This window comes from Urocampus carinirostris, chromosome 12, assembly GCF_059441175.1.
Source record: "Urocampus carinirostris isolate Australia breed hairy pipefish chromosome 12, RoL_Ucar_1.0, whole genome shotgun sequence".
Taxonomy (NCBI): domain Eukaryota; kingdom Metazoa; phylum Chordata; class Actinopteri; order Syngnathiformes; family Syngnathidae; genus Urocampus; species Urocampus carinirostris.
The window spans coordinates 8338486-8362626 of NC_142360.1; the positions used below are offsets into that span (position 1 = coordinate 8338486).

At 39.8% G+C, this 24141-nt stretch overlaps 2 protein-coding genes across 8 annotated transcripts; one reads left to right on the forward strand and one right to left on the reverse strand.

Annotated features, from left to right (window-relative positions):
* Positions 1–507: 507 nt before the first annotated feature.
* On the reverse strand, positions 508–15905 carry nipa2 (NIPA magnesium transporter 2). 3 transcript variants are annotated; one of them, XM_088349531.1, is made up of 6 exons: positions 15504–15905; positions 13538–13780; positions 7179–7235; positions 6832–6922; positions 4933–5093; positions 508–2178 (listed from the first exon to the last, which is right to left on the reverse strand). In XM_088349531.1, the coding sequence occupies exons 2-6, from the start codon at positions 13674–13676 to the stop codon at positions 1544–1546; spliced, it is 1083 nt and encodes a 360-aa protein (XP_088205657.1). In that variant the 5' UTR covers positions 13677–13780; positions 15504–15905; the 3' UTR covers positions 508–1543. The 3 variants fall into 3 exon arrangements, with proteins under 3 accessions (XP_088205657.1, XP_088205658.1, XP_088205656.1); XM_088349532.1 differs by lacking the exon at positions 15504–15905 and adding an exon at positions 14947–15176; XM_088349530.1 differs by lacking the exon at positions 15504–15905 and adding an exon at positions 14780–14940.
* On the forward strand, positions 14812–23808 carry LOC148354853 (melanoregulin). Of its 5 annotated transcripts, XM_088349533.1 has the most exons (7): positions 14812–15035; positions 15587–15829; positions 18045–18167; positions 18233–18440; positions 21672–21762; positions 21868–22034; positions 23326–23808. In XM_088349533.1, the coding sequence occupies exons 1-7, from the start codon at positions 14938–14940 to the stop codon at positions 23398–23400; spliced, it is 1005 nt and encodes a 334-aa protein (XP_088205659.1). In that variant the 5' UTR covers positions 14812–14937; the 3' UTR covers positions 23401–23808. The 5 variants fall into 5 exon arrangements, with proteins under 5 accessions (XP_088205659.1, XP_088205660.1, XP_088205661.1 ...); XM_088349534.1 differs by lacking the exon at positions 18045–18167 and having other exon boundaries at positions 14813–15035; XM_088349535.1 differs by lacking the exon at positions 14812–15035 and adding an exon at positions 15044–15225 and having other exon boundaries at positions 15587–18440.
* Positions 23809–24141: the final 333 nt, after the last annotated feature.

Below are 24141 nucleotides of genomic sequence, written 5' to 3' on the forward strand. Positions count from 1 at the left end.
TTCACTTTCAAAAATTACCAGAACAGATGTTGAGCATATATTATGTAATCATGTTTTGGGGGATATAAAAACCAAGTCAACCCAGAGATGCAGGAAAATTAGTCTGCAATCACTCTTTTGCCAATTTCGTAGGTAATACAATGGTGTCTTGAACAAGTGCAATATCAACTCATCAGTGTCCATTATAATGAACGGAAATAGCATAGACCAGTGTTTTTCAACCAGTGTGCCGTGAGACCTTTACTACTGTGCCGCTGGAATTTGCTCCATTTTTCATCTTTGCAAAAAAGGGCCATTATTCAGTATTTTTGATATCTCCAGACAAGGAACTGTAAATCATATCAGTAGGTGGCAGTAGATTTTTATATACTAATCTGCTCATGAGGTCGCACACTACATTTAATAACTTAATACGTTTAACAAAGCGGTTTAAGATTGCACTGTAAAAAATAAAAACTTAAAAAAAGAATGAGGTGCTATATTTATGTATTATTTTCTTTTTATATAATAATCTGCTTATGAGGTAATGCAGTGAAATATTTGACAACTTAATTTTCGACGGACTGTGTGCCTCTGAACTTTTTTTTTTTTATAAAGTACCTTGGTTCTAAGGGTTGAAAAAACACTGGCATAGATTAATTGATTGCAGCCCCCCCCGAGACCATTCCCGCAAAAATACACAGAAGCAAAAAACTTAGATTGAAAGGTTTTATAGGGGCCCAAATTTATCTTTTGGACATAACTACTCATTTGTCAAGGCACCAATGTATTTTGAGGGCTAGGCATGTTAGAAAGTAAAAGGATATACAGTATAACATTCCCAAAAAAAGTATAGTGAGCACACTAAGAATGCACCTATTCAGTTTTATTCTGACGGCTCTTGATTTTGTGTGGGGGGTGTAAAATACTGCTGTATGTAGAAATAAATGTATTCATAAATCATTGAACACATGAATTATGCTATACCTAAATACTTTACTGTATATAAAAAATGCAATTCATTTAAGTTTCTGTATTTTGTCATATTTTACTAAGCGTTTTTAACTTGCCCTTTCATTTAAATAACATTTTGTAATTACAAAATACAAATGGCAGTAAATGACAAAATACATCAATGAATAAATTGCATTCATGTCTTATATTAAGCCGTTGCGTGATAAATTTGTTTACATGTATTAATACGGCATCTATTTGCAGGTATTCATTTATTTCTACACATGGCAAGATTAGTCCTGCATAAAGGTGGCATGTTAACCACCGATTAGTGTGCACACGTATTTACAATTTTCGTTAGAGCAGGAGTCCACTTTACCATAACAACTGGTTTTGGTATGATTTCTTGATTTTCCTCAATTGTATAAAAGCAAGTGAAATCATATGATCATCAATTCGCGACATTAATTTTAGAGATTTCATAGAGTGGAAGCAAGCATAGGTCCTATGATGAAAATGTCCCTTCTGTTGCTACGGAATGAAGTAGTGAAAACGGGAAACGAGGGAGTAAGGCAAGTAAAAACCGGTACAATCCATCCAAATGAATAGTCTATGACGTAATGGCCCCGTTGCGCCTGGAAACGGCATCGAACGGCGCCTCACGTTCTTCATCGACCGCTTCGTTGCTACGTAGAAGCTGATAAGTCCCGTTCGCTTGGGAGTGGGCACCGTTGGCGCTCCTTTGTTCCTTGCGCACGGCGGCAGCTAGCGATGCCAAGCTGACGCTGACGTCCTTGAAGGCGTGCAGGAGGAAGATGCCCACCACGATGGTGAGGAATCCGGTTAGCGTGCCGATGACGTCGGCGGCACCCATGTGTCGCCACTCCTTGAAGAGCGCCGCCGAGCAGGTGAGCACCGAAGTGGTGAAGAACACGTAGTAGATGGGCGTCACCAGCGAGGTGTTGAAGATGTCCAGCGCTTTGTTGAGGAAATTGATCTGCGTGCTCACGCAGGCCACTAAGCCCAGCAGGAGGAGCCACGCCAGGGGGACGCTAGCCACGTTGACGCCCCCTAGCGCCTCCTTGATGGCGATGCCCAAGCCCTTGACGCACGACACTGAGAGCGAGCCGATGAGTGAGCAGATGCTGATGTAGACCAGGATGTTGGTCTGTCCGTGTCGCGGGGCCACTGCCAGGATCAGCAACAGGACCACCAGCACCACCGCCGTGGCAAAGATGAAGAAGCCTCAATGAGGGGGAAAAAAAGGACGCGTACATTAGACCTAAGATTTATGACCCGAGCCCAAACCCGAGGCAATTTCGGGCCGGGTCCTGCTTTTTTTTTTTTTTTTTTTTTAATAATTATAAATATATGTTCATTAAAAATATATACTTAAACTATGTATGGATACTAGACCAAGGAATACTTGTTATAAAATAAATAATTTGGATAAAACGGAGAAGGAGCTGTAATTGCTTTTAACGGAGCCAGAGCATGCTCTGTGCACGTGACGTGACGTGAATGCTGTCCTCTTAATAATCTTCCCCTCCGCAAATTCGCGTGATTTTGGCCTGGTATCCCCGATATGGAGTCGGACCAACAAGAAGTTAAGGATAAACTCAAGAGAGGAGAACTGACGAGGAAAACGCACTCTGGTAAGAGTGAAGTGTGGAGCAATTTCAAATTGATAGTAGAAAAGCTCGCTTTATTGTTTTAATAAGCGTTTTATATAGAATACGATCAGGGGGGGGGGGGTCATTTGCATAGGAGTCGGAAAAGGGCACAACACGTCAACACCCCCTCAATGAAAGTGCTGCGCTAAAATCTTAAGGACGTACTACTACTGCTGCTGTGGATTATGGCCCAATGATCAAGTCGTCAAAATGACGGACGCCCTTAAATGTTTTCGCTACCTCAAAAAAAAAAAACCCGTCAATGACAGATTGTCGCTTAATGTAACATCTGCAGTGCAGACACAGAAATATAAAAGATGTAAATGTTTATACAGTTTTATTTAACTTAGGCCTAGATGTTGTAACAAAAGGCAGAGTTTAATTTGTTATCATAAATCACCCCTCCTTATAAATAAAATATGTAATTTCGGGCCCCTTTCGGGCCGGGCCAGCAAATCCAGTTAATTAGTCGGGCTCGGTCCGGGTCGGGTTTAATACCCCTCGGGCCTGCGTCGGGCTCGGGTGCTTTTTTTTGGCCCGATCTTACCTCTAGCGTACATTGTGAAATCCAACAAATTTAGTGCGTGGGTTCCCTCTAGTGGCATGTCAGTGTTAATTTTGGTTAAATGCAGTCTACCACGGACCAATTTAATGTCGCTCTGGGCCAAAGAGTACGTTAGGAATAATAATCCCAAATCCACTGTGCCATCAATAGACCACTAGGGATCTAGATGACATAGGAAAAAGCATTAGGCTTTTTTTGCTCAGACTATTTTAATAAGGATCTACGGATATGGGTTTTATAGGGCTGAAACAGATAACGTGTATTAAGAGAAGGTCCATAACTGATATTTGAGCCCATTTTTTTTTTGCTGTAAAAGTCTAAATTGGCATAAGAAATGTTTAATAAAAAACAAACTAAGAAAATTGAGTGCCGTTCTTGAACCACTTTTGGTCCCTTGAAAGATAACACCGTTTTGTCCCAAACTAAAACAATCACTGCGAGTGCTACCAACTTTGAGTGATCATAATTGAAAAACACAGAAAAAAAATACGTTTTTTATTCTCGTCTTAATATTATTTTTTTTTTAAACAAATGCCTGCCAAATAGTGTAGCGTTGGCGTCTTGGCTTAGACAATAGCTTGAAGTACCTGGTCGTATCGGATAGCAATCTGAAAAACGAAACATTGTATTCTTCATAATTTTCTAAGGGTAAATGTATCCGTTTCCAAAAGTGGCCATTTGGAGAAGACAATTTTAGAACACCAAAACCTTTGAAAATGTGTTTTATATTGTGGCCAATTTTTTTAGACAATTTGAAAAGAGTTGTAAATGTTTGACTTCTCTTTCCAATAGTCAATCAATCATTGTGCACACTTGCGCGTAATATTGGTGCATAAAAACTGATCCCGAGTTGCATTTTTGCATGTTTATTTTCGGCTCTGATTTGAATACACATTGAAAAAATGTTTATGTTGGGAATTTCATGGCTAACCAATATGTCAATCATTTTATTCGGCAAAAAGATTTTCAAAAGCTAAAAAATGCGATCTTTTTAATCAATACATGCCCTTAAAAACGAATGCGGGCTGTGACTAAAAGCTTGCATATTGGGGAAAAAAATGTTTATTTGTAAACGGAAATTATGTGCCAAAATGGTTTCAGGCAGATTTTTCATCCGTCATTATCGTGTGTTTTGGAGTAAATACTTGACACTGTTGGATTTACTAGACGGTCCTGGAAGTCACGACTCCATCCGTACATTTGACTGGGAGGGGACAAAATTGGTGGCTCTAAGGTTTTCAAGGAATTTTGTTTCAGATTGATAGTGATGTCAAGTTGATCACATGTTGAATCCCAAGTTTATTATCTTGTCATTATCTTTAAGTACATTAACCCGTACAAGACTGTAAAAGAACTGTCGACAACATTAAGGAATGGACCGGTGCCAACTTTTCCTCGGGTCAAATGAGAGCAGGGACCGTCAACGGTGGAAGAGTATGCTGTCCAGAGTTGCGTCCTCATTGTTGCCACGACAACCCATGCGTCTAACAAATCCATCAACATGTTGAAACCATAAAATGTAACAAAATCCCAAATCACAGCAGAATTGTTACCCAAAATGTATAAGTTGAATTATTTCCTGAGACAGGGTAACCGCAAATGAGCTATACTGATCATTTAACCTTAAAAAAAATGGTGCGCCTCGAGAGTTTTAAATGAAACAAACCCAAAAGTTTATCTTGGCTTAAAAAAAGGTTGAGAAACACAAAAGTCCCTTTTTGAGTGGTTTGAGGGCTTCCCTGAATGTAGTGCTCGTGTTACCTGGGTCAACCAGCTTTTGCGCCATGTCCTCCAGGCTGCTGATCTCTTCCTCTTTGGGGGCGTGGATGACCATGGTGGTGGAGCCAAGCACACTGAGCAGGCAGCCAAGCTTGCCATGAAGGTTAAGACGCTCGCTCAGGAAGTAAGACGACAGCACCGCGCTGGGGAGGGAGAAGTTGTCGGCGTTGTCATTTATTCTAAATATGTGAGGCTTCATGATAGTTGTCCAACAATTTCTCAAAACACAAACACGCGGAAATTTAAAAAAAAATGGAGCTACGTAAACCAGAAAACAAAGGAAGAGAAAACACATCTTCAGAAAAGAGTGAGCAGAAGCATAGCTTATTAGCTCTCACCCCTTTAATACACACGTCTCTCTGCTTCTTGTTACTGTGCCATATCATCAAATTCACCAGTAATTATTCATGATTAGTTATTACCCCAAATTATGGTCTAAGTGTGCCTTTTATACTATATTCTACATTTTACACCCAATACAGTACCATATTTTCCGGACAATAAGGCGCACATAAAATCGGATTTTTAAAAAAAAAAAGCTGACTATGCGCCTTATAATCCGGTGCGCCTTATTTATGGATCAATATTGAATTGCAAGGTCTCGCAACTAAGAGAAGCAGCCACCGACTCCATTTTTTGGTAGAAGAAGAAGTGCGCTGTGCATACTGGGAAATATTAAACAACGATTCTCTTTTATTTGTGCGTTTGTATAAAGACCCTGAAATGGCTCCTATTAAGAGACACGCTTACAACGCAGAGTTTAAACTCAAGGCGATCAGTCACGCAGTAGAACACGGAAATAGAGCAGCAACAAGTGGAGGAAGCATGAGGATAAGCTGCGCCAAGTAAGGAAGACTAAACAAAGTTTCCGTGGCAATAAAGCGAGATGTCCACAGTTAGAGGACACACTTGAACAGTGGGTTGTTGAACAAAGAGCAGCAAGTAGAAGTGTCAGTACAATAACTACTCGAATGAAGGCAACAGCGCTGGCACAGGAACTTAACATTAAAGAATTCAGAGGTGGTCCTACTTGGTGTGTGTTTACGTTTTACAGTTATTATGTTATTGCTTTATTGTTATTGTTTTGCACTCGTTATTGTTTTTGCACATTACAAGTGTCACTATATTGCGATTGCACTAACGTTTAATTTACCACAACAGTATCAGACGTTTTTTTTCGTGTTGACTAAATGGAGGAAAAGTAAAATGTTATGCCTTGCTGTTGTTCAAAGATGTTAAAAATGTGTCACGAAAATGCTTTACCTCAGAGAAAATAATAAAACAGCTGTTTATTCATTTTGGGAGTGAATGAAGATTGTGGAAAGCTTGTTTGTTATCTATTAATTAAGTTTGACTGACCTATCTGACTAGTTTGTTGACATTCCCTTCAGCGCGGCACCATCTAATGGTTGCATAACGTAACTACATCCTCTACTGTAGCCAAGTCAAGTCACATTTATTTATATAGCTTTTAATCACAAAAATGTCTCGAAGGACTGCACAGAATTACAATTACCTGATCTTAAACCAGCATGCACTTATAGTGCCTTATAATGCGGTGCGCCTTGTGTATGGAAAAAGTTTGAAAATATATAATTCATTGAAGGTGCGCCTTATAACACGGTGCGCCTTATAGTGCTGAAAATACGGTAATCCCTCGGTTATCGCGGTTAATGGGGACCAAAACCACCCGTGATAAGTGAAAATCTGCGAAGTAGCGACGCCCCTTCAAAAATGTTTAAATTTAAAAAAAAAATTTTTATTTTATTATTATTATTTTTTTTAGACCCGCGAAGCTCTGTGTGGTTTCCAACTCAGCCTATCATCAAGACCTCTTCAGCAACAAGCTCAAATGTTTATACCAAAATAAAGAATGTGTACCTGACCAGCACGCTGAGGGCGCCAAGGGGAGTGACCAGAGTGGCGGGGGCAAAGGCATAGGCTGCAAAGTTGGCCGCTTCTCCTGCACCCACTGAAAATGGAAAATAGCCCAAAATATTTTGAACATTTGTTATTGCTTTACATATGTTAAAAAAAAAAACATCTTTTAGAAACTTTACATGAACTGTATTCTACTTTTAAGTACCTAAACATCATGTCTAAATGCAAATGCAAATTAACCCCACCCCTTTGTACATCACAGCTTAATGAATTGCCTTTAACGTGATTTATTTCGATACAAACAACATCGCAGTTCATGCAAATCCCTTTACCAGTAATTGACTTACTTGAAAGTAAACCAGCCCACCAAAGCCACTCCTTCAAATAAGCATGGCCACCCTGACCTGAAACGCAAATAAAGAAAAATCTTGAAAACAAAGCATAGTTTCGTGACCACGTTCCATTCCGGGTTGCTGCAAAGAATTGTAAATTCCCTGTTGTGATACAGTGAACCTTTTCTATAGGTTCACTTTTCACGCTCTCACTACTTTACTAATGATTTGTATTCACAATGATTACATTATTTGACAATACAGTACTTATTTGTTAAAAAAAAGGCTCATACAGTACTTGAAAAAAATGTTATTTGATTTTATTATCAAATACAGTATTATGTGCATAGTGATGGTAAAACAAATAAAAAGGTTCCTACTTCAGTTTTTGCCTATAACTGATTCTTTTTGGAACGTATCACACCTACAGGCGATGGTACAATGTATCAACAATGCCTTTGAGATGTTCACTGGCCTCCAGGAAACATTACAAATCCTGAAAACTCCCAAACTGCACATAAATGACATCCGGGTTTGAAATATTTGCCGAGATTAAGGCTGATCGATTGAATGCAAAATGCTGGATGAATTGAGCTTCTTGTTTGGTTCTAATATTTGCTGATGGATCACACAGACTAAACAGCAGGGCTGGTCAACAGAAGCGCCTCCACTGTTTTTTCCTTTTGTTAAAGCGTCCCTGTCACACAATCACAAGTTGGTGAGACATACAAACAAAACCAGATACATTTGAGTTGGTAAACAAAAGCACAAGAGAGTCAACTATCTGAAGATCTGAAATGACAAAAGCTTTTTGTGTTTAGGCTTGCGTTTCCAGATAGGTAGATGGTAATCCGGCTGTCTTCATATATTGAGGGAACTTTAAAGAAGTTTACAATTGTTCCTTTTATTAACTGACAAGATGGGTGTATTAGTAAACATTATTTTTACCTGCCTGAAACCAGGACAAATACCCCAAAACAACTTTTGTAAAAGAGGAAGACAATAACTGGTTCAGGTAGTCGATTGACAATAACGTGTTAACAAAACTACATACAAGACAAGTGTTGAAGACAGATAAAAAGGTTTTGTTGATTTAAAGAGTCTAATCACTGCATTCTGAGTTATATTGTGTTTTAATAATCATTTCGACATCAAAATCAACAAGCTTAAATCAATCTTAGGAGCGGATATTTCTCACAGCTGTTCGTGTGACAACCAAGCACAGCTCATCAGATACTGTATAACCTTTGATTTGCTATTATCAAAGCAACAATGTCCATTTTAGTTGACAAGAAACCAAAGAGTGACTTTTTATACTTTCTTTCATTTGTTGTCATTGATCCTGACTTTTCTCAACATCAGAACTTCTTATTGATGGAGGAATCTGCCACACTAAACTGTGGAAATTTGGAGGCCTGCCTCACTGAGATAAAAGAATGGATGTCACTCAACTTCTTGCGCCTTAACTCTGAAAAGACTAAAATGCCATTTATTGGTCCACCTAAATGCCGTGACTTGTTCTCAAAAACATCTCTGAACATTGACAAATGAAATATCACCCAGAGTGACTCAGTCAAAAATGTAGGTGTCATATTTGACCCCATTCTGTCCTTCACAACACACGTTACGAATGTAACTAGAACCGCTTTTTTCCATCTTCGCAACATTGCTAAAATTCGCCCTATGCTGTCTCAGTTGGATGCGGAGATTATAATTCACGAGTTTGTTACCTCCCGTCTCGATTACTGTAATGCACTACTCTCCGGTCTCCCGAAGTCCAAAATCAAGAGCCTGCGGCTGGTACAAAATGCTGCAGCGAGGCTTTTAACTAAGACAAAAAAGTTTGATCACATGACCCCGATTTCAGCTAACACAAAATGCTGCAGCGAGGCTTTTAACTAAGACAAAAAAGTTTGATCACATGACCCCGATTTCAGCTAACCGGCATTAATTCCCTATTAGCCTAAGATGTGATTTTAAGGTTCTGTTTGTAGTATAAAAAAAATCATGCATGGACTTGCTCCCACATATCTTTCAGATTTAATTTCCCCCTATGTTCCGGTCCGGAGCCTTGGCTCTGAAAATGCTGGTCTAGTAGATATCCCAAGAGCCAAGAAGAGATCCACAGGTTCGAGAGCGTTTTCCATTCGGGCCCCGGTGCTGTGGCAATGTTCCCTCGAATTTTCTACGGGTCTGAGCGTTCACACAAAGTCGGTGAGCAACGCTTGAAACAACAGTGAGCAACAGCAATCCCAAGTGTGACAAAATAATTAATTATATCAAACATGTCCAAAACTTGACATCAAGTTACATTTTGCTGAGTTTCCGGCAATGCAAAATTATTTTTCTCTTTTGAATGAATTGACTCGTGTACTATTGCAAAGGTTGTACGGCCTACAAACGTCGTTTGTTCTTACAATTCTTTTACAAGAGATCCATTTCTTTTTATTTCCCGATATATTTTGTTGCATAGTATTAACATTTTTGGGGGCTTATTTAGTCGGTTGTAAGGTACAGAACTGTACTTAATCACATTTTTTTAGTGGAAGTACAATGTTGGCAACAAGATTCACTTGATATAATTTGAAATTGTTTGAATGCAACACAAACTTTTTCTTCTTTTTTCCGTGTTTTTTTTTCTCCTTTTTTTGTTCTCTATTAACTTTTTTCCTACATTTCTTTTTCTTCTAAATTGTTCCTTCTTTTTTTCTCTTCCTTTTGTTTCTTTTTTTCTCAGCTTTTCACTACTTTTTCATTTTGGTATTGTTTTCTTTTTTGTTCCATCCCCCTTTAAATCATGTTGTGCATAATTTTACATAATATTTGGTCATGTTGGGATTAAAGAAGCAAAAACAACCTGAAGAGCCGTTTAGGACCAGAAAGAGCCGGCTCGGCTCCTTTTAGTGAGCTGAGCCGAAGAAGCCGGTTCTCTACTAACTTTACTCAACTTCGTTCTACTTCGACTCGACTTCAAAATACCATATTTAGGACACAACGTCAGGGGAACCCGTGTATTTTTACCTTCATGCACTGTAACTTTGACTTAAGTCACTTCTTAATTAGTAATTTTGAGCCCTCATTTTTGTGCACTGGCTAGATTTTCTTGTGCGCTGAGAATGTGCGAGCAGTGCGCAATTGCGGATGCGCGCAGCTTAGAGGGAACACTGTGCTGTGGAATGCTCTTCGATCTGCAACCTTAGTGGAAATGTTTAAATCTAAGGGGCCGGTCACACAGACATTTGCGGCTGAATCACGGCCAGAAATTTCTGCCTTTGAGGCGGACGCTATTGGACGCATTGAGTTCGCCATTCAGACGAGATACAGCGGTGCTTGACACGAGTTCGGAAAATCGCGCGCAGGTGGCAGCGCAAAAAAACTTTGCCCTGCTCAATTCTTCAGAGCGCGGGTACGCAGCCTTTCACGAGCGTATTGAGGCTGATCCACGGCCAGAAGTTTCTGGCCGTGAAGCAGATGCCGTTGGGCGCTGTTGGACGTTTAGAGACCGCCATATAGACGAGATAGAGCTGTGCTTTACTCGCGGTCGCAAATTTTCACGTGGTTGGCCGCGTTCAAAACTTTTGAGCAGCTCAAAAGTTTGAGCACGTGTTTAAACCGCGTGCCGCACACGTGGTCAACACGAGGAAATGACGCGGAACGACGTGCTCTGGCCGCGGCCAGGGCGTGGTTACACATGGGTAGGACGGGAAATTTCAGCGGGTAATCGTGGGTGGAGCATGGTAATAGCATGTTCTGCGCCTGTATCGCGGTGTTATTACGTGAAATTAGCGTGTTAAGCGTGTGACACTCAAACGCCTTTCTCCGCGTATAAACAGCGCGAATGCCAAACACACGTCAGTTGTGCTCGTGACGTCAAAGGGGTGAACATGGATCCCCGTCAGCATAGTTTCTCTTCATTTCGAATAAATCTTTCGGTGCATTCGCAATGATTGCAGCAACGCTTTATTGCTAGGACCTTAATTTGGCCTTTTGGCTGAGAGTAAGAATTTCGGCTCCTAAGCTTTGTAGCGTATTATGATCTGATCGATAATGAATAATGAATAAAGAAGATAGACCAACAACCCTTAAACCTCACCCCCGCCCCCCAGTCAGCGTAGTGACCTCGTCTCAATCCATTTTTATTTATTGACAGTCCTTATCAAGATAATAAAATAAAACTGATGCCATAGCTTGAAATCTTGATCTTCACGGGACTGTGTTTCTACAGTCCGTTTCCGAGATTAGCTTCCCCTCGCTATTATAACCACATTTACCTCGTTTAATCTCACTTTTAGGGAATGTGATGGCGAATATATAACCAAAACCACTTCGTCTTGCATTTGTTGGAAATGTAATACAACTTAAACCATTCCGTCTTTGTTTTTGTTGTGAACGTAATCGAACGGTAATGCACACCGTATATAAAATCCTCCCCCCCTCGCGTGAACGCGCATTCTGCTGCGCTTCCAACGAAAGCGATCGTATTCTATATAAAACACTTATTAAAACTATAAATCGAGCTAATTATAACAATTGGGAGATCCTAGTCTAAATAACGCGTTTATTTAAACAATAAAGTGCGATCGTATTCTACAAAATGCGTTTGTTAAAACGTGGATGAAAAAGTCACGCGGGGGGGTGGGGCTATGGGTGTTGCGTAGGACTCGGATTTGGGCACAACACCGGCTCGGCAGTTTTTATACACGTGGTCTAAACACGGAAATAATGCGCAAATGACGCGATGAGAGGAAGCGGAACAGTCGCCGGCGTCTTTTTTCCGGCCATACCACAGATCAACAGCGGGTTGGCCAATTTTGCGCATTTTCCATCCCGGGCAACCACGAGCAAAAAAAAAAAACGCAAAATTTTAGCCGTGATTCAGCCGCAAATGTCTGTGTGACCGGCCCCTAAGCTTAAAACACTGTTCTGTACGAATAACCTATATTTCATGTTGACAATATCTGTGTATTATTTGCCCTTATGTAGGTTTTAGATCAGGTGACGGTGTAATAATAGTCTGGTTTGCAATAATCTGTGGTCTGTGCAGACCTTTGAGACCCTTTGTGATTAAGGGCTATACAAATAAACAGGACTTGACCTATTGATTAGTATTTTCAAGAAATAACCAATTTTGAAGGCTGCCTAGGTTGCACATGTTTTTCAGGGCTAAAAATGCATCCTGATCAGAGACACAAGGCATCTAGATATACAAAAAGTCTTTCTTGGTTTTGCTTTTTTTCAAAAGCCTCTTCCAAATTCACTTTTTTTTCCCCATAATAACATTGCAGCTTTCGTAACAAGCCAGATGTTTTTTTCCTGCTAATTCCAGGGATGTGATTTGACCAAAGTGAAATTATCTGAAAATTAGCGGGGGGGGGGGGGGGGGGGGGGGGGGGGGGGGGGGGAAACCAGGTAGGACCAGGGCAGTAAAAAGTACAATAAGTATAGGCCCTACAGTAAAGTGTTGGTGTAATGTACACATGAAAATCTATTATTGTAATTGTTAAATATTTATGGCCATTTTTATTACGTTATAATATTTTCGAAAAAAATGGGAAAACTGTCAAATAAATTTGAAAAGTTTACCACCTACCTCAAAATTCACGACTCTATCAGCAACTGGTACAGGTTGTTGGGGTGGATCACGTCTCTTTATTACCGCTTCCGATTGTGATGTCAATAAGGGATGGAGGCCGTAAAGTTTTGGAGTTTTCGTTTGGGCACCGAAACTTCCAGCGATGGAATAATTTGTCGTTCTTGACTGGAGTTCTTTCACGTGTTTTTTGCTCTTTGCGTGACTTTCAAGAGCTTTGAAACCTCTCCCACCATAGTCGATGGTATCATGACACCAAATGCAAAGTGCTTTCCCGGCACGATCGATCTTCCGAATAAAGTCATTGAACAAATTCGTCACAGTCTTCTTTCCAACATTCGTAGATAATTCCTTCTCCAACCAGTCCCATCGAAACTTGTTTTTTACAATCTTATCAATTTCTTTAGCTCGCGGAGCATCTTTGCGTTCGATCACGGACATCTTTCTTTAAACACCCGGCAAAAACGTGTGAGAAATGAACAATGGCACACTCCTATAACAAGCGCGTTTATTGGTCAACACGAGACTTCAACCAATCGCAAGTACGTTTCATTTCAGTTACGGAAACACTCAAATGGCATGCTGTCGAGACGAAATCGTTTTTTTTTTACCAATTAAAACACCGGAAATTTTAAAATTTTATTTTTGGAGATAAAAAAAGCGGAATTCCGCGAATTAGCGGAAAAATCACATCCCTGTAATTCCTAACTTTGAAAACACCATCTTTATGCAATTTAAAATCTGACAGTCAGAAAACGCTACACGGCATACACCGCCTTCTTACCGGCTCGCATGGATCCCTTCCTGGCCAAACGCAGCAAGCCCTTCTTTTTGAGGATGAAGCTGCCCCCGATGAAGATGCTGGAGCTGACAGCCAGGGCCAGGCCGATGTAGAAGTCGTACTTGCCGCGGTCCTGAGCCATCCCTGAGTCGTACGTGCTGCTGTTGCTGTAGTTTCTCGGTGGTGTCACATTGACCACCAGGCAGCGAAGTAGTTTCTCCTGGCAGCTGAAGTCCAACCACACGCCTTGGGAAGAAATTAAAGTGCATTTTTTTGCATAGCCCTTAATGACAAAAAGTCTCAAAGGGCTGCATGGACCACCGTTTCAGCATTCCCTAATCTGAAACCTACTCGAGGGCAAGGGAAAAACTTTAAAAAAAAAAAAAAACAGCATGAAATAGATTAAGAGACCTTGATAAGGGGTCGCATATGAGGGATTCCAGGATGGCAAGGCTGCAATGGATTTTGCAAGGGCATCAACAAACTAAACAGTCATCATCAACAATAAACCTAAGTAATAACTGATTGCAGTGAAATCGAAAATCCCTCATGCAAGCACAGGTTACTTCCATCTTCCTCTACACTTGGGAGTTAGTCTCACAGCAAAGCTGGAAAGTAAAATCCAGGCCATGGAGATGTGACACAACAGGAAACTTCTAGGCATCAGCTAAAAGCCCATGTGACAAATAGAACAGTGCGCAACACCATCACAGGGCACATTGGACACTACGTGGAACTGTTGTCAACTGTGCGCAGGCCAAAACAGCAGTGGTATGGTTTTGTTAATAGATCATCAGGACTGGCCAGACAGGAAAAAATACTTTGCTGACACATCAAGGAAAGTACAGGTTCCAACTTTGTCATGACCCAAACTCAAGCCAGAAACGGTCATGCATTGGAGAGAGATGTCTAGAGTTGCATCCTAAGTGGTGTCCCAATGACCCACGCGGTTAACAACTAAAAATTGTGCAAAAAGCCCAATTGACGGCGATGTCAAGTTTCCCGTCTCAAATTCTCAGACAGAGCAGCAAGATTAAGAATCGTATTCAGGAAAAGTAAAGCATATAAAGTCAAGAAATCAGTAAAAGCTAAATACCCAAGTACATAAACCTATTCAATAAAGCAATTTTACAAATCCAGACTGAGGTGAAGGTCATTTGTGTTTGCTCTACATCTAAACGTAGAAACAACTTCTTTAAGGTCCATACGAACATTTGCCATCCCAATTATAAACAAAAAACGCACCATTTTCGCTATAAAAAGTCCAATTCGGTTCCGACGAGTTGAGCGCTTTGAAGCTGCACTCCATGGCGAAGACCAGAATGTCGTTGAACCGGCTCGCTCTTTGGTGAAAACAGGAAAAGCACTTCCCGCTACGAGTGTAATTTTTTAAACGAGTCGTCATGCGTTACCTAGTTAATTGTGAAGAATTTTTGTCCCTTCCTCATTTTCCTCTCCTTTTGTTGTCCTCGTCACGTAGGTACACACAACTGGTTGACAGGTGAGCCTAATTAGCTCTGTAGCCAGTTTGAGCCGCAAAGCGGTCTCTTTTGGCTTATTTGTATCCAGGAATATATTTAATATGTTACTAAAATGCAAAAAAAAAAAAAAGTGACAAGGGATGTTTATGAGTAGGTTTGTTTTTGCCTCTCCTTCCTTGTGGTAACTCGGGTAAGCGTGACCGGTGACAGGTAAGCCTGATTATCCTTATTACTCGCTGCCTCCGTAAAGGAACTATTTTGTTTATTTTTGTGATAAACCTTTAATGTTAAACAAGATGTAAAATAAATGACAAGAAATGATAATAAATTACTTTTGGGAGTCAATTTAAACGAAAAATTCAAGAACCCCCTACTTGAACACACGTTAGCCGTGCTAGCTTCCGTAGCATATAGTGCTAACACCGGCTAGCTAAAGTCAGTCACTGTAGCTCAAAACAAAAAAGTATGTTTTTTAGATTAATAAGTACCTTTCTAAAGACTCTCCACGAAGAGCAGCCGAGTAGAGCTCACACTCACAGAAACTTTTCCAACCATTGTTCCGCTTGTCCAGGATCCATCGCATAGGGTGCAATGTCGACGACTACGGCGCTGGATGGCATAGCGGGCAGGCTGGCTTCTTATTGCTGCCTGTCGAGCGGCAAGCGGTGGTGTTGAGCTCCGCAGTGTTCACGCGTGGGATCGCAAATCCAGCGCCTCCGGGACACGCTCAAACGGAAAATGCTTTTCTGGATCGTCGGCAGACTACCCTGCAAGATAATCTCCATGTTTTTATTTTTTATTTCCCATATTCAAGGTAGGTATCTGCACAATAATTTAACTTCTTGACAAACATTACATACATAAAATATCTCATACAACCCAAACATCTAAAAACACTTAAAATAAAATAAAAAAGATCCATGTTCGTCGTTATTGCAGTTTCCTTTAAATGAATATTTTCGCGCGTGTGTGTGCATTATTCAGTGGCGGTTCTAAACTAAATTAATCCCTGGGCGAGAACTCCCTCCATGAAAAAAAAAAAAAAGCCTAGACACATATTTAACACAAATGAAAGAGGTGGATATATTCCTCAAATGCAAAAATACCGGTACTTAAATTATAAATACAAATTCACGATATACACAAACATATATACAAACAAATACACTTCATAAAAATTGTGAATATTCATAAAAATGCTTACAAATATAAATACACTATACACAAAATAAGCAAATATTTATCAAAAAGTGTTTAAATAAAAAAATACAAATGCACTATACATAAAAATGGCAGAAATGTACAAAATTTAAATGATAAATACAAATACACTTCATACATAAAAATGAAAATATTTATCAAAAAATGTAAAGAGGACAATAATATAAAATAGACTATAAAGCAAATCCCCAAATTACACGGGCAGCATGGCAGCGCAGTGGTTAGTGTATGTGTGGCACAGTTCTGAGGTCATGGGATCAAACCTTCCTGTGTTGAGTTTCCATGTTCTCCCCATGCTTGCGTGGGTTTACTCCAGGCACTCCGATTTCCTCCTAAAACATGCATGTCATGTTAATTGGCCGGTCCCAATTGTCCCTAGGTGTGAATGTGCGAGTGAGTTGACTGTCCCTGTGTGCCCTGCGATTGGCTGGCAACTAGGTCAGGGTGTCCCCTGCCCACTGCCCGAAGATAGCTGGGATGGGCTCCAGCACACCCGGGACCTTACTGAGGATAAGCGGTGCAGATAATGGATGGATGGATAAGAACAGGATATATGTGCTCTGCAACTGGCTGGCAACCAATTCACGGTGTCCCCTGCCCACTAGTAGTATTACGGAGCATCTTACCCTTCCCCCAGTCAAAGGTGAAGTGTCCCCTAAGCTGCCACTCCCCTACGCTTTTCCTCATCTGAGCCTTATTCTCTGCGTCAAAGCTGCAACGAAGGGGCGCCCGTTTGAATATAGGCAGTGTCATATGTTTATTGATAATACAAAACAATTTTTTGACACAGATCTATTGTAATTGTTTTTTTTTGAAAGATCACGTTTTAGTTATTGTTTGAGTCAATATTGTTTTTTAATGACCATGTAGTTTTTTTACCACTTGGAGGTGCTAAATAATACACACATTCCCTTAATAGGAATTTTCAAATTTCACTGGCCATTATAACCAGCCAAAAAGTGGTGTAGAATATAATTGAATTATTTTAACTGTCATCGATAACAACATAGTGAACAATGTTTACAATGTGATTTAGATAAGCATGTCATACAAGACAAAATGAAAAAGAATATTAGGATAGCATCAGCCACCTTCATGAGTATCTGTAGCCCAAAACATTTATAGCTGATGTTTGCAACCGGTACTCCTTTCTCCTGCAGCATTTCATGTGTGGAAATACAAGCAAGGTCAAAAATGCCCCGAAAATGTTTTCCTCTCCTTTTTTGTGATACATTTGTCATTTTAAATAATTTAATCCACCTTTGCGGTTTTCCCAATAATTTTAAAATGAGGATGTATAATTCTAAAAGTTTTTGAAGTTCTTTAAATGTTTATGTGTCCAGATATTTACCAGACTCATGCAAATGTACAGCACCCAAAACCCGATTATGGATCACTCAGTAATCTTAAAATCGATAACTGTGAAGTCACGTTTTGCCCTAATCTGAAATATCAATGTTTTTTTTTAAAGGGTTGTTAATTGATACACTTCAAAAACATTATTTTGCCATTCACAGAATTTGTTTTCATAGATAGGATGTACTTGGTAAACTCTGCAGATTTGTGCAGCGATTCACTCTTAAATATCCAAATGTGAAAATACTTTTTGCACGATTGAAAATCGCTGACTCAAGTCCGTCAAGCATTTCGTCTTTGCCACCCTTGAATGTGTTTTTGTCTTTTTGTTTCCACTCACGTGGACGAACCAAAGTTAACAGATGACTCTTAATCTGGTTTGGAGTACATTGGTGAGTGAGGGGGCTGGACACGGGTTTGGACACCACACGTATTCTTCCCCTGACACACAGATTTTGGACAGAATCTTCACAAAGTACAAAAGGTCTGTTCAAGAAAATGGGCGCCAGCCTGACCCTCTGCTACTCTCTCTTCTTTCTGCGGTACAAAAGAAATACGAAAAATGCTTTCTTGTGGTAAGCTGCGTGCCAATCAATTCAAACCTTTGCCATGTTCCTTTGAAATTAGTTTCTCTTTGCAGCAAGGCTTCCAGGAGCCCGAACCAACTGTCCAGTGAATCCAGTGATAGTGACGCCAAAGATGAAATCCCCCTCGGGTGGCGGTCACGGCAGGCCGTGCAAAAAAGCCCACGGAGAAGTCCGGACACTAGCTCCAGCTGTAGAAGGCAATCGGAGCAAGAGCTTCAGGCTTTCATCAGCATGAGGAATCAAATGGACAAGGCCACAGAGGTTAGAGAAGCTTTGCTGCTCCTGAGAACGAGTGAGCCTGACATTAAATCTTCGATAATGACAACTGGACTCTCAAGATATGCAAAATGACAGGTTAGATACAGATTGGAGTTGCAGTAGCCACTTAATTGCTATTATTAGCTACTTTTAAAATCAGAACGTAAACATGATTTTTCGGTTTTGGGTAAATACTTCGTTAACAGGAGCAATATAAAGGAGCTATACGGAATTTGGAACTTTTTTACTCGCTGCTGCCATCTGATGGCTAGTGATATTATTGCAGTCAACGTCAGCTTTATTGTCAATTCTGCAGCAAAAACAGAGAATCGAAATTGTTTAGAAAAAAATAAATAAATAAAATAAAAAACACAAAAGCAGTATGGTAGGACACACTACACTAAGACACACATGTAAACAGCATGAGTGATAGGGAGTGCACACTAGCGCCTGATGTTGCTGGTGCATATTTTAGACACGCTCAAATAAACTCTTCTTTTTCATCTTTGTTGGGGTTAGGGTTGGCGTATTTTGGTATTTTTACTTTATCCATTTGTTTAAACTTAAAAATCTTCTTTCTTCTTATTATTTATTATTACTGTTTCACATTTCTTTAACAACTACCGCTCCAATATCTTTCCTTTTGGTTATGTTGGAGACATTTACCGTGAATATTGAGAGTCCGGCCATCATTTATTTGCGTTGCATGCTATGTCTATTCTATTTTTATGTGATTTTTTTTGTTAATGAATCTTGAAATACTTATAAGCACTTGATCACAAGAGCATGATCTCTGTGTTTACACTTTTAAATGAAGGCTTTAAAACAAGTTTCTCTCACTAACTGCCCAGCTATTCTAATATAATAATCCAATTACAGTTAGTGGTTGGCGGAACAAACAACCACAAATAGCAGCATTTGCACAAGTCTTTGACTTTTCATCATGAAAAAGAACTCTTTATTTTATTAGCCAAAGCAGTTTTAATGATAGAGATCATCCTCCGAAAATCAGAAAAGCAAACATTTTCCCCTAAAATACTCTTTATTTTACTACATTTCATTTCTAGTGTTTTTCAAATCTTGCCTTTATTTTTCAGTGAATAGGATAACACCATTTGTGGGTCGACATGATGGACACATCGACCTGTAATGTTAACAAAGTTTGAGCTCTGGAAACAATCGTGTCCTATGCCAAATGTTCAGAATATGTATGTGACAGGCTCATTTTCAATTCAGCAGTAATTGCTAATGGAGGCAGATTAAACAATCGAATCATGTTCCTTTCGGGTAATTAGCCTTTTCAGTTGAGGACTAATAATAAAATCAAACCAGTTTAAGCTATGTGGTTCCACCTGGGCCATAATTAAGGAATGCAACTAAAATTCTCTCATTAATCAGACTTTGTATGGAAGCATTTTAGTACTGTTTATACAATAGGTGGGTTTTACCTGTTTCTATAAACACCAACATTTCACGACTGTAAATGAAAGTATTTGACAAGTGTGTATTGATGAAGGATTACCTGTCTTTATACCAAGCACTGCATTGAAGTGCAATTAAGTTGGGGTCTGGTGATCAGTCAGATTTACAAATAAATAAACTTCCATCTTATTCATTAAAATATTTTATTGTAAAGTCTTGTTTATTTGTGACGCCCTTAATCACAGGTAGTCTCAAAGGGCTGCACAGACCACAGATTATTGCAAACTACAGACTGTTATTACACCATCCCCTGGTTTCGAACCTATATGAGGGCAAGAAAAAACTCAAACCTCAACCTGAGCAAAATGAAGAAACCTTGAGGAGGGATCGCACATGAGGTCATCCCCCCCTTCCAGGATGACCAGGCTGCAATGGATGTTGCAATAACAATTAATACCCAGATATCATCAACAGGAAATATAGGTCATTCATAAGCCATAGAATATAAGTGTGTTTTAAGCTTAGATATAAACAGTTCCACTGAGGTTGCAGAGCATTCCACAACATCGGGGCCCAAATGGAGAATGCTCTCGACCCTGCGGATCTCTTCTTGGCTCTTGGGATCACTAGTAGACCAGCATTTTCGGAGGAAAGGCTCCCGGCCGCAACATAGGGAGAAAATTAAATTTGTCCATGCATGATTTTGTATACTACCAACAGACCCTTAAAATCACATTTTAAGCTAACAGGGAGCCAATGCAGGTTAGCTAAAATCGGGGTAATGTGATCAAACTTTCTTGTCTTCGTTAAAAGCCCCGCTGCAGCATTTCATTGTCTTATTTTAACTGACGAATTAAGTCATTTTGAATAAAAGCATAAATAGATGGGTTATCCTCCATCTTGAGAAAAAAATGCAACAAGGAAAATAAATTACTGGATGGCTTGACTCGCTGTTAGCTTGCTAATACGATCACTAATCATATTATTGGGGTCTGAGGTGTGTGCCAAATAAGAATCCTTCGTCTCACTATTGCAGGGGTGGCGAACATGTGGCTCTAGAGCCGCATGCGGCTCTTGGCCAATAAGAATGCGGCTCTTTACCTCATCATATTTTCTATATACTGTGGCTCTTTGCCTTGTTTCATGTTTAGTTTTCTTGAAATCAACACAAGAACAATACTTGTTGTATTGTAAGGAGAGGAGTGTGTTATGGGAAATAATATGTTTTTAATTGTGTGTGTCTGTCTGTCATGGCAGGTCAGTGCGTGGTGTGGCTCTTTGACTCTCACAGTTAAAATTTCGGCTCTTTGTGTCAAACTTGTTCGCCACCCCTGCACTATTGCCTTCTACCATGCAGCAAGGGATTTGCGTGCCTCACTCTGCATATACTGATGCTCAGCACAGTAATACGATATCCAACAACTGTATTAATAATATTCATAGAGTGAAAATTCAACAATTTTGAAAAAAAAAAAGAAAATCCAAAAAACTGATGTTAAATGAGAAAGAACTTCAACATTGAATAAATATAACCATTTGATGTATTTTGATTTTATTTTTCCATAAGAAGTGAGGCATAGCCTTAACTGTCTCCACTGACTGCACTTTGCTGAAGCACTGCAAAACTCAAACTTGTTGTTATGTTTGATTACTTGTATTTTATCAATTAAACAATATATGAACCTTTGTTTGATTTATTCACACAGTGCATCAGAAAATTCACAGGTGAAAAAGCAAAGTTTTGGGGAAATAATGTAAAATAATGTACAAGTATTGCTTTGACACCATCTTCCATATTTGTGTTGTTCCAAGGAATGGGAACAGCTGAATTATGACATTCACATGCTACGTTACACCAGACGAGAAGTGAGAGCCCGATGGCAGAAAATTTTGCTGCAGTTAGGTGGGATTTAATTTAATCTTCTCTCAAGCAAGATCCAACATTGTGACCATGTAACCAAATGTATTTTACTTCCCTTGCTTTATGGGTTCCCTCCATGACCTTCAGGTTATCAGTCTGAGGTGGATGCCTTATTGTACGTCAACAAGGAAAGCAACTACAATCGAGACCCGGAGAATCTCACCACAGCGACTGAGCTATTGACCCACCTACTGGAACACACTTCCCTGTTTCCTGCCGGGACAGGACATCAGAACAGATACCTTTATGTTATGGTACGCATACGCACACAATTACACGCAACTTGTGCAATATTTTTCCTCCATTATCACTGATGTAATTAGAGATAAATAAAGACTTGGGAATCTATTGGCATGCAGAATGCGGTTATTTAAATTGATTTAATTTAAGCTTTGAGACTTATAGGGACACTCTTGGTGTATATTTTAGCACTTCCTAATGGTAACAAAAATAAAATTGATTTTGATAAGCAAAATTACATAAACCATCATACAAACGAGCATTTCTTTAAAATACTCCAAGGTCGATAAATTTACATTTATCTTACATAACATGAGCCTCACCTGGAGGGAGCTGAGATGATTATTCACCATCCTACTGTTAGGGGTAACTTAAAAAAAAAAATCAAAAACCTTGCAATAAGCTGGGGGGAAAAATGGTGCCGTTTGGTCACTTCAAAGGTGCTATACGGAATCTAAAAATGTGTTACTCTCCTGGTTTAAAGTCATGATAAATTTCACCATGTTACTTATTCTCTTTTATTGATGTCACTATGTTTGTGTACTGTTACCCAATGCTAAATCTATTGCACCCTGGTCATCCTGGAAGGGAAAATAACCCCTTGTGAGGCCCCTTCTCAGGGTTTCGTTTTTCCTCACGCTGGGTTTTTGAGTTTTTCCTTGCCCGGATGTTGGTTTAAGATCAGGCGATGGTGTCATTGTAATCCTGTGCAGTCCTTTGAGACATCTTGTGATTAAGGGCTACACAAATAAATGAGTTGACTTGACATGATCGCAACCTCAGTCATCTCATTCATGAATACAGTACGTGCATTCCTTAGACGTGCTTTTAATTTGGGGGGGGGGGGGGGGGGGAATTTGGTTTGGCTGTTAGGACTTTATTTGTAATTGGCCTTTCTTACTTTTACCGTTTTCACGCTACACTAACAAAGAACTACAATGACAAGTATTTAGTCACTCCACCATTCCCTCTTTCCTCATACCTAATGTATTACATGTCCTGAACATTGTTGCTGAGAGTAACATAAAAGTAGATAGGCACACTGGGACAAAAATAATAAAGGCTATTGACCTCAGTTGGGCATTGTTAACATATACTTAATAGAGAAATTATTCTACTTTCATCTTTTTAAGGTCACCTCAAACGACACACCTCTCCTTTAAGTCTCCGTAGTGTGTATTGTTCCTTGTGCGTTTTAGCACTCTTTTTCAGTTGTACTACACAATACAGCGACACGTAGTGGTCAAATTATGAACATTGTATTTTTAACTTTGTAATTCTGATTTTTTTGCACGGCTTGCTCAGGACCGCTTGGTGTCTCTGGACAGCGCCGAAGACTTTGTGAGACTGGCTGTGGAAAAATATCCGGGGCGGCAGTAGCTCAGGAGGTAGAGCGCTCGTCTTGGGATCAAGGGATCCCAGTTCGAATCCCGGCTTGTCCGTGTTACATTTCGAAGTGTCCTTGGGTAAGACACTGAACCCCTAATACCCCCAATAAGCAGGTTAGCGTCTTACATGGCTGCAATACAAGGCCGCTATTGGGAAATGTGAAGCACACTGTAAAGCGCTTTGGGAAGTCATTGACTTGAAAAGCGCTATATAAATGCAGATCATTTCATTTCATTTCAAAAGACAGGATGGCTGGAACAGAGCACGGGACTCGTGTTAGTATTTGCAATCAAGGATGTTTATGCTTATTATATCATTTTGTTATTTGTATTGTTCAAATTGTTTTCATTTGGATTTGTTTACAGCTTAATTCTTAATAAATATGGGTTGCTGATCTTATGTGTGGTGCTGCAATAAAGTTTCTTTCTATCTATTTATCTATCCCTACCCTGGTAATTTCCCCCAAGAAGGGTGACCGACGGCATGACAAACACATACAAAAACAAAGAAAATAAAAAAAGGGGAAAAGGGAGCAAAAAACACACACAAACATTTTTGGACCATAGCCGACCCAAATGCCCAAACATCCAAACAAGTTAAGCACCTCGGAACCCAAGTTGGTCATGTTTTCGTCCCTCCAGATGAAACGGGACACAAGAAAGCGTCACTTAGGTCAGGGTGACGTAACACACTCTTCTGATCAACACCAGGGCCCGACAGCTTTCACTGGTT